At 39.4% G+C, this 11,267-nt stretch overlaps 1 protein-coding gene across 3 annotated transcripts in view; it reads left to right on the top strand.

Annotated features, from left to right (window-relative positions):
* il15ra (interleukin 15 receptor subunit alpha) overlaps positions 1–10,464 on the top strand; it is a 35,890-nt gene extending 25,426 nt beyond the window's left edge. For all 3 annotated transcript variants that reach the window (XM_008286993.1, XM_008286994.1, XM_008286991.1), the window contains 6 exons: positions 4,662–4,775; positions 5,130–5,231; positions 6,776–6,859; positions 7,564–7,677; positions 7,979–8,060; positions 8,232–10,464. In XM_008286993.1, coding sequence (XP_008285215.1) covers positions 4,662–4,775; positions 5,130–5,231; positions 6,776–6,859; positions 7,564–7,677; positions 7,979–8,060; positions 8,232–8,316 — 581 coding nt within the window. In that variant the 3' untranslated portion in view covers positions 8,317–10,464. The remainder of the gene's footprint in view (positions 1–4,661; positions 4,776–5,129; positions 5,232–6,775; positions 6,860–7,563; positions 7,678–7,978; positions 8,061–8,231) is intronic.
* The last annotated feature ends 803 nt before the right edge of the window (positions 10,465–11,267 follow it).

Below are 11,267 nucleotides of genomic sequence, written 5' to 3'. Positions count from 1 at the left end.
CAGTCTGCAAATGACCTTTCATTTAAAATCAGAAATTAGAATATGAGTAACATCAGACACAACTATTCACAGGAATGCAAATGTTCTACCTTTGGAGGAGATTCTAATCATAATCTAATTTAACGTTATCAAGAATTACCAGAAGTAAATTGCAAAACCATTCATCAAACTTTCAGCAATATCTACAGGATCTGTTCAAACTCAAAACACATAAATAATGAAAAAACACTATTCAGGGTCACAGACTGACTGTTACACTGGTGGCACCAGTACGACCTACTTTCTCATTTTGTTGCACCTCCCACATGGTCAAAGGCAAAACATACGACTTGCTGAACATTTTCTTATCGATAGACACTACAATTTACTGATGCTCCCTAAACGCCCCACATAGCAGGCTGTGGTAGCTGCTGTTTGGTGGCTGTGGTGTGCTCTGACCGGTGTGTGACCAAAAATGACTTTAAAAATAACAAACAAGGGCGTTCTGATGTCAGATTTGTCTGAGGTTAAACCGAGTTACATGTGTTCTACACGCAGTCTTTTCTCTGAGCGGAAACACTGAGAATGTAGGTGAGCTCTGTTTTTCATGAGAAGACCTCATTTCTAATCGTAAATACTGCAGAACACTGAAGTTATAAAAGTACTACTTTCCATCACTGTGGTCCACACAGCAGCCTCCTGTGCCGGTTACAGCGACACTGATACAGCTTCATGATCATCATGCTCATCAATTTACATTCTCAAAAAAAAGGTCGCAAATGCAGTCTGGAGTTATTTGAAAAAAAAAACTTGGCTCTTCTCTCTTTCTGCTCAGCAAACCTCTCTATGACTTTTTGGTTGAAGTCACTCATCTCCGTGAGCAGTCTTTTCTCCACTGACAGCACGGCCAATGCATTTAGTCATCACTACAGAAGCTGTCATCTAGTAGAATAGGAGGAGAAAGGCCGTGTGACGCTATTAGATATGTGTTTAAAGCACAGTCATAAGAATGTCAAAGGCCAGATTTGATATCCAACCACACAAGACAAAAGCAAATCAAGACAAAATTAATTGGCTTACAGCAAAAGTGGACGGGTCCAGGACACACCAAGCTGCGCCCCGTGAGAAAATCTGCTGCAGCCAATCATAGCCCGGGCCGAGGTCACATGATCACGAAAAGTTTTTCGAGCTACATACACACTCATGTGGCCGCGCCCGCATCCAGGAAGTGTAAAATTAGTAAACACGCAGTGAAGACTACTTTTAAATCTGTTAATAACACAAATATTGTTAATATGACAAAAGAATATGAACGACATTATTAATTTTATTGTTATTTGTTAGAATTAATTCAAATTTAATATTGTGTTTGAGAGCTACTTTTTATCTGGTCATTAGTAGGGCAGCGTCCCTGCGCCCCGTATTGACCAGCCGCCACTGGTCACCATGTGTGCATATAGTTACCTTCATAGATATGTATAACAAAGGCTAGATGTCTCGTCCGCGCTGCCGGCCAATGAAATTGCACGTCCGCACTGGCGGCCATCTTGCCACAGTCAGCTCGCACACCCATAACATTGTGTTGTAGTGGTGCATGTACTTTTTAAATAACCAGAACTTGCTAAATTTTATACCGAGTTTGAAACGGTTTGGTTTGTTCTAAACTTCAGAGGTGTAGTTATAAAACTGCACTTACGGATAATTATGTTACGCTTCCGGTCAAAAGTTTGGGATCACCTACTTATTTCCCCCATTGGACCTCAGATTGGTGCAATGAATATACACACCACAAGGTATTAAGTCAAATAAATATATGAGCAACTAAAACTCAGCGTACAGAACGGCAACATGAGATACACGTATACTTTTATAATAGGAGTATTACTAATATGATAAAATAATTCAAATTGTTACATGTTTAGCTTAAACAAGTAATAATTCAAAATATTGTATTACATTAGTACTATTATTATAAATGTGACATTTATTTGCAATAAAAAATAGGTAAAAGACTTCCCTTTACAAATATACATCAAGAAATGCTGCATGTTGAAATCCCCACCCTGTAGAGAGAACTAGACCACTGTGGAGGTAAACACATGGAGGACAGAGATAAGAAATGACCCAAAAAACATAGTGACATCAAACATAAATATCATTTATTACATGATAAGGATTAACAATAACTAAAGAAAAATATCAAGTAACAGGAGCCTCATCCTGTCGAAGTCCTCACTTCTAAAGTGCAGAGCAGTGTCCTGTCGGTAGCAGGAAAACCCTCCGTTCTGGTTTTGGGAAACCTTAAAAACGTGAGAGATGTACTCAGATATATAAATTATTGTCAACATCTTCAGTCCTCATTTTTACATTAAGGGTAAGGACACACACCTAATACACACCTAATACACACCTAAATTATCAGATTTTTGGGGTAATTGTGTGTAAGTATGTATGTATGTACTTTAAGAAAAACCACATTAAAATAGTTATAAAAAGGTGTCCAAAAGAAACATACAGTGATTGTGTAAACAAACATATTCTAAAAAGCCTTGTGTCAACAACAATCTTGCAATACTGTTGTGTCAGCCGCGCTGCTCCTTTGTAACAGTATAGTCATAGTATCGTAATATCTTACAGGTGAAAGGTGATCCCACAGACTCTGGTTTCAACACAACGGCGATTAGAGCATCCGTAGGCTGCACAAAGTCGAGCATCTTCACTCAGCAGTTTCCTGTAGGAATCCTACTCAGCGCCAACAGCTGTTCCCGAGTGTAAACAATGGAGCCGTGGCTCAACGGCTCAACAGCTAGTCAGATGTGGACTTTGAAAGTTTGTAAAAAGTAAAAACTAATTTAAAAAACTTTGTTGGCATCTCCATCGTATTCATGCTCATCTAGTACAACTACATTAATATAATAATATTAAAAATATAGAAGAAAAAACAAAGCAAATAGCTAAAAATATAGAAAGTAGGGAGGAGCCGCTGCAACAATTTGCATTTCAATTATTTTTTTTTTTATTTGTATTTTTGTAATTTGAATTGTAGCCACGTTCACAACGTTTGTAAGAAACCAAACCGTTTGTAAATCCGTCAACATTTCAGCGAGATAAGAGTATTTACGTTTGTGCAGATCACTCACCTTCCTTCACGTACCACAGGTTCCACCAGAGAGCTTGTTTGTGGCAAGATGGCCGCCATTAGAAACTCCACCTTAAGACATCTAGCCTTTATTATACATATCTATGGTTGCGTTCCTCCCGCATGTTGCAACAGGTCACTGTTTTCTAAAAAACTTTTTTTTTTATAGATAACAGCTTTACGATCATTGCTTTGTCTGACTGAATGGTATGCTGCCAGGCAACTCACACAGAAACCACCTGCCAAATTACACTAAGTAACAAGTCTAAACTGAATTAAGTACGCGCAATGCAATCATTATCCAGGAGAGGTTCTGAAACATGGTGTCTAGTGAGGAATTTTATTTTAAGAAACAGAGAAACATGTTGGCTTCACGTCTGAATAAGCATCCAGATCAGTTTTGTATAAAAGCTGCGACTGCAAACCTAATAGGTTGGACCTAGTAACATTTACTTAAGACTATCAACACAGCACAAGTCTGATACAAAATCTCATAGGAACACCCAAGCAATTTACTCTGAGTTGTGTGAAGTGATTTGAGGAAGGCTTTTTACATATTTCCGCACCAGTATTGGTCCAAAAACATCACAGAGTGCAAAAAAAAAAACAGTTGCTGCCAGAATCACTAAACCCCTTCCTCATTTACTTTGCTCTACAATATCACATCTATCAGGCTACAAACTGAAATATCCATAAAAATAAAACGTTACTGGGATTAAAACCGAGACTGAGTATAGCCTAGATTATTAATACCCACCAGTGATGAGTGTAGTCGAGGTGTTGACAAAACATCAACAGGAGCTGAAGGTTGCTTTTAGGTGATTGCAGAAGTCGTTCCTCTGAGTTTAGTAAATATCTACAGCATCAGACAACAGTAGGATTTATGAAGAGGGAGAGCGTTACGTACGTCTAACACATGGAAGAATGGAACAACAGTTTCACCAAGGTCTAATGTCATCTCAGTGAGACTGACAGGGAGTATCAGGGAGTACTGTCATGCCTTTAGCATTAGTAACACAGTTCTTATCTCATCAGCAGCTACTCCCACCAGCCAGCAGACAACTTGGAATATGAGCTTTTCAGCATCAGAGTATGGGCAAATAGACAGCGTGGAGCCAACCACATCTGATAAACAGTCTCTCATGCTTTGCCAGGTCGCTTCCACCATTTTGTTGCTGACAGCTGATCTTATCAGACGAGACAATTTTAGAGAGCCAAATTGATGGCGTCTAACTACACTCTCTCACTTCACTCGCTTCTTCTCTCCTGTTGATTTGTGATGTTTGGCTTGTGTGATCCATGATGTTCATTAAAGGCTGCTAAAAATATAAATATTGAATAGAGGACATTAAATAACTAAATATAAAGAATGGAGCCCTGAGGTGCTGATGATAAGAGGACTTTATCAGCACCATCAGCAACAACGTTCTGTAGCTGCTGTGCATGGCACCGATTATCCGGTTCATGCTGCCTTTTATCTGCAAATATAGGATTGTTTCTGAATACCAATAGCAAAATCTTATTCAATCCTTTCTCTGTGCAGGAGTAGTAGACTCTGTGACACAGACCACAGGGAAGACCGGGCCAATACACAACTGCACAGCCTTACCGAGCAATCGCAACAACTCAACCACCACATCTCCATGGGCCCACAAAGGTAAATATGCTTATTCCATGTTTGGAATTAGTTGTTGAATATAAATCTCGAATCAGTTGGATGGTGAAGTCAGAGCCTGGGCTAGTTTGGAACATGAGGCATATAAAATTTGTCATCTGCAAAGAAAAAGGCATTGACCAGTGAGGATGATGTTTTGTGTGTATAGTGTAAATAGTAGAGGACCAAGATTAAAGCCCTGAGGCACTCCATTACTGACAATAGGAGGGCTTGACTCAGTTGTCTAGCTGCTGTGCGTGGCACTGGTCATTTAGCTCACCCTACCTTTAAATTGAAAATGTACAATTGTTTACGAATATCAACAGGAAAATCTCATTCAGTCCTTTTTCTGTGCAGGAGAAGTAGATTCTGTGACACTGACCCAGACAACGCAGAAGTCCACAGTCTCACGGAGCAATGCTAACAGCTCAACCACCACATCTCCAGGGACCCGCAAAGGTAAATATGGTTATTCCACAAACTTCTGTGGCTCTGCTACTACTCATATAGTCTTCTATAATAAGTCAATAATGTAGGCTCTTAGTGGATAAATCTTTGGCAAGATGATTAGAAATGAATATTTTGTTGATGTTAAAGGGAAGTGCTCTTGTTGAGACAAAAACTGAACCAACTGAACAAGACAAAGTGAGGCTGTCACTGTGCTCTGACTGAACTGCTGTGGATGTAGTAAGTTTACTGAGTCAATGAAAGCATGCAGTTGTGAATTAACTAAAGATTTCATGATCTTCACTTAAAGAGAACTATATCTCAAATATTGGCGAGATACTGTTGGGATCCCTGACATCACCACTTTTACTTCAAGGTTACTGCTATGGCACGTTTCCAAATGACGATTTAAAGCTTGTTGGTTCACCAGAAACGTGACCAGTTTCCAGTTTGATTAATCTTCTTGAGAGCAGCTATAGTCTCACAAAAGTTATTAAAATAACTGATCTTGAACTCGTGGTTAGGTACAGGAAGTAATCCAATCAAATCAAAGTGACTACGTAACCTGCCACTCGCTGGCTAGTGGGTAGTAAAGGTAGTGGAACTAAAAGGCAGCAGTACAACAGTTGCTCCTTTAGCTTTTATTGCTGTTTTTGAATTAGCAGCAGGATTTATGTTTGTAGTACTCCTGCTTTGTATAGTGAAGGTGGTAGCAGTAGTAGTTAACTGTAGCTGACACAAATTGTTGCATTTATTTTTAGCTTTTGTGAGTTACGTGGCATGTTGAATCTAAATGTACACCACGCAGCCACAACATTAAAACCATCGACAGGTGACGTGAACAGTGTTGATTATCTTGTTAGAATGCTACCTGTCAGGCAGCAACAGCCACTTCTGAGTGACTTTGAAAAGAGCCAGATTGCCATGGCTGGAGGACTGTTGCACAAACTGCAGAAAACCTCAATGCTTCCTGTAATAGAAAAGTGTTCGAACACACACGGCATTACCGCTTACTCCCTTTTTGTTGCTTCACACAAGAACTGGAGCACAGAGATGTCAGTTTGACACATGGGATCTGGCTAAACTACATACATTTGTTCATGAAAACAGTGTTCCCTGATGGCCTCTTCCAGCAGAACATGCTTCCTGCCACTCTGCAAATTGGAATGGTTTGAGGAACATGCGAAAGAGTTCAAATTCCCCGGATGTCAGTCTAAGGAAGCATCTGTACGCTGGAACAACAATTTCAATTCATTCTCATAATTTCCAAGACTTACAGGATCTGCTTTAGAGGTCTGTGGAGTACCAGGACAGGTCAGAGCTCTGTGCCACATACTCCCTCGCAAACTGTCCACGTTTGAGTAAAGACATCCGTACACCGGACGCTCCGGATCACAGCATCGGTTTGTCTTCTTCAACAGTAGTTTTGCAAACAGTAGTGATGATAGAAGAAGCAGCGGTGAAGCAACAGAAGTGGATTTGTAGTAGAAGTAATAATCACATTAGGATGTTTACTCATGCCTCCATCAAAAGTAATAACTTTTCTTTCTTATCAGCACCAACTTCCACAAGTCTACAGACAACCCTGACTGCAAGTACCTTCAGTACAGTGACTGAACAAAGAGACGGGCTGCCAGACGGTAAAGACACTGCAGTTTACAGTCACACATACTTGGTTATTCTTTGCAGTATTGCTGCCGACAGCTGAGATGAGTGAATAGATTGTGTAGAGATTAAAGTCTGATTTCCTCTCATGGCATTTTGACTCACTAATGGACTCCCCTCCTTCCTTTGGTCGATCTGTGATGTTTAGTTTGCTTAATTCATGCTGTTAGTTGAACTTGGGGCCTCATAGATAGTGAAATCAAATCAAATGTGAGTTTGGGTGACTTTGTGACACATCAGATAACCACTAAGTTTGTTCATTTTTACCCATGTGTGTATTTTTGAATGATACAGTTACATCGAAAGGATGGAATTTTAGTCTCTTTAGTTAATTAACTCATATACATATACTGTTTAACATGGATATGTAACATCACTGACGATAAAAATGCTGACTTGCATTTCACTGTGACTGTAATCCCTGGCCTGGTCCATCATTTTTTTATTTAGTCTTTGATAAATCAATAATATGCTTAAAAAAAACACCAAAACAGCGCCCAAGTTGTTTGAAGATGTGGGTGCTGCAGGAATACCCAGAACCCTACAGAAAGCCGCCATGCATTCCACTCATCATTTAACTCTCTCCTTCCCGTTGGGCTCACGCTGCTGCTGATTTGCAAGTAATAGAGTCGAGCTGTTAATGAACAGTACGGGAAACTCTTATTCTTTTTATGTGCAGGAAAAATAGATTCTGTGACACTGCCTGTAGTCCAGAACCAAACAATAAGGACCTCCACAATTTCACCGAGCACTCTTACCAACTACACCATCTCACCTCCTGAGACCCTCAAAGGTGAGTTTAAAGACAATTAACCTACAAAAGGCTTGAAAAGAATCTCCTCAGATGTGTCGTCTTTCTATTGGCTCTTGTTGAATGCATTTGACATTAGAGTGTTTCTGTTGAAGGACACAGTGAAGACATACAGTGTAGAGTTTAACTGTATTTTTCATCCACAAATAATTTTTGGCTACTTAAGAGATTCACAAGGAAGCACAGAATCATTGTTTAGTAAAATGCGACCTTGTCGTACGCCTCGTTTCCTGTGGAGCTTCCAAGGAGAGAAACTAATGTTCAGTTGTTTTTTCCTTTTTAGGAGAAATTGTCCGAGCAGTGAGCATCAGTGGTTTTGTGGTGGTCTGCATATTGGTCGGGATCGGCTTCTCACTGTATCGAAGGTAAGGTAGTAAAAAGCATGTCAGTAATGTTTTCTAGCATCAAGGATCACAAAGGTTCACAGCTTTGTATTAAACACTAGGGCAGGGTCAACTTCTCAACTTAACATTAACATTTTTGGTGGTTATAATCAGTCTCATTCCTTATTTATTTATTTGTTTGTTGTACCTCAGGAGGTCCAGGAGAACCAGCTTCACAGTGCAGACAGAAGAAATGATGCCCATGAATTGTCCTCCAGCCAAACCTGAAGAAGTTTAAAAGCCGTGACCTCCGGCCGTCACAGAGAGCAGTATCAGGTCCTCCTCATGCCTTGAAGACGGGCTCATTACCTCCACATGGGGCTGAAAATGATGTCTATGAACCCTTTTGATGTTCTGTGGACGTATGAAAGCAATTAGTAGGGGTGCTTATGGGGCTTCAGTGTTTCCTCCCATTCATCAGGTGCTGCACTGTTTTTTTTTTTCTACCCTGTAAGACTGGTGGGATTCTCTATTTCAGTGTCATCAAATCCCATGAAAAGACCAAAACCAACAATGAAATACTCCAGCCATCGAGTGTTGTCTTTCAAACCAAAGCCTGATATAGTAGACTTAAATACCTAAACTTACTTAAAAATTAAAAACTAAACACTGTTTCTGAAAATGTGTGAGTTTTGAGTTAAGTATGGTCCAAACTACGTAGCCTAGCAGTAGCGGGAGAACACTCCAGCTTAGATACGGACTTCTAAAAACAATGGACCAGCAGACGTCACCCACTGGTTTGTGGACGGCTGTTTTGAAGTCTCAAGTCTGCATTGAGGTTTTTGTTGTTGTTTTATAAACTGGAAATAACAAGCATATCAATCACAAGGTAGCCATGCCCTGCTTTATTATCTATTTTAGAGTAACCATAATTTACTAAATGAACATCATGCTGTATGTGTGTAGCGAGTGACTGAGGCCCTAAACTCATGAGGAAAATGTTTACAGGGGTACTAAATCGAGAAAGAAGTAGGGTAAATTTTTCATAGTCTCCTATATAATCCAACGACTTTTCGCAGTAGGAAGAGTCGCCCCCTGCTGGCTGTTAGAAACAATGCAAGTTTCAGGCAGCTACGCATTGGCAGACATGGAGGCTTCGGCCATCTTTTATTTAAGTTAAAACCATGTGGAACAGGTTGTGTACATCTTCTGTAAGAACCTATAAATCGAGTGCCACACTCAGGAAGGAAAAGAGAAACCCCTCTTCCCGTTCTCACCTTGCACATCCTTGATTTCTTTCCTCGACTCCTTCCCTCACAATGTGTTCCCTCCCACCTGAGATGTGAGTGGAGGAGGGAAGGAAGAGATACAAGGAGAGAGGACTCAAGGCAACATTAACATCGTAGGACATCTTTATTTGAAAGGCGTAATTTCAAAATACATTTAGCTCAGTTTATTTATGTAGCACCAATTCACAACATATGTCATCTCATAGCGTTTAACATAAGACATTACACATTTTAAACCCAACTAGCTAAAGATCCTCTATGAGCAAGTCAGTCGGCAGCAGTTGGAAGGAACCAACAAACTGCCCTTTAACGGGAAGGGGGAAAGGCCTCTGACAGAACCAGGCTCAGGGAAGGCGGCCATCTGATTCGACCTGTTGGGGTGAGAATGTACAGACAGAAGAGGGAGAACAGACAAATGTTAAAGAAACTTTCGAGCCATGTATATTAGATAGGACGTGTTGGCACAGTTGCATCATCTACTATTTGTACATCTACTACTGTATTTTTGTTTGACTGTCAAAGAACTTAATGGTGTTCATGAGAGCTTATGGTATGAAGTTATTTGTAATTACATTCACAGTGTGGCATAATGTGGCAGGAATGTACAGATGATATAGTTGTTGTTTATTTTTATTATTTAATACACACAAACACCATGAATACAAAGAGGAATGTGCTTTATTGTGATTTTTTAAATGCCTCTTTCATGCATAACTGGTGAGGAAAATACTTCCACAAAGGATACATATAGGATAATGTACCTGAGCATTCTGGATTAAAGCTCCTCTGTCAAGCTTCCTCCTTCGTAGAGATGCATTTTAGGAAATAAGATGAATAAGCCTTCATGGTGGTGCTCTTAAGCTAACAAGGAGTGTTATAATAGAGGAATGAGAGGCGCTCTAATTGTTTGCTTTGGCCTTGTCATGGGAATGGTAACAACAATCACAATGGAAATAGTCCAGAGTGAATTATAAGGCCTTTGTGTTCACCTAAATTGTATTTTTGTACATGAACAAACCAAAGTGTAAATAGGTGCTGCCAGCAAACACTGTGAATAAAACGACTGATATTTGTGTGAAAGTCGGCTTAAAGTGAATGTAGCAGAGAAAAAGTGATCCAAACATGAATAATGAATAAAATGTTTGTTTGCTCCTGTACTTCAATGAGTCATTTTTAATCGTGGCGTTCATGAATTCAGACTGTTGCTACCTGCATGCTAGTGAGACCAACGCTCAAGCTAAGCTAGACTCATTAGCAAACATGGCTTCCTGTGGCTAGCTTGCAGTTCGTTAGCTGTTAGCTGGCTTCGTCATGTTGTTCTTCGTGCTTTGACTCAGCTTGTGGGACATTATTCAACCAGAGACCGAGTTATTTGTTGAATTTTCCTCAATAAACCCTGTTCATACAGTCAAGATATGCAGACGGTTTATTTATTTTAGACTTTTCAGGCTCTGAAACTTTTGACATCACTTCATGCAGCTAAATTCTCAATGCAACTGCTAAAACACTGACAAATGACATCTGAAAAACATAAATAATGTACTCTACAGACAGTAAATAATTCCTATTTCAGTGGTTAAAATGACCACAATTCCAATGACAGCTATACTTTTATTGCAGTTGAGTATTTTGCTAACATTTAAAAAGTGGAATCCAACTTTACAATTAACAGATTTACAGTTTATTTCTCCTTCATTAATCTACTTCATCAGTTGCAGCATTATTTGGTGTTGTCTGCCATGTGACTAATACAGGACACAGGTTAATCCGATGAATTGAATACAATTTAGAATTACTTGCACTATATTTACTTTTATTTTTTGCAATTTTATACTTTGACTTTGGTACAAGTCAGAGGCAAATATTGTTCTTTTTACTCCACTATTTTTATTGGATGATTTCAGATATCTGGCAGATTTATTTTATGATTTAAACTTAAATCAACAAATACATATTATAG

The sequence above is a fragment of the Stegastes partitus genome, unplaced genomic scaffold, assembly GCF_000690725.1.
Source record: "Stegastes partitus isolate 25-593 unplaced genomic scaffold, Stegastes_partitus-1.0.2 Scaffold481, whole genome shotgun sequence".
Classification (NCBI taxonomy): Eukaryota; Metazoa; Chordata; class Actinopteri; family Pomacentridae; genus Stegastes; species Stegastes partitus.
The sequence above is the reverse complement of the archived record's forward strand: the minus strand, read 5'-3'. Positions and strand labels throughout refer to the sequence as shown.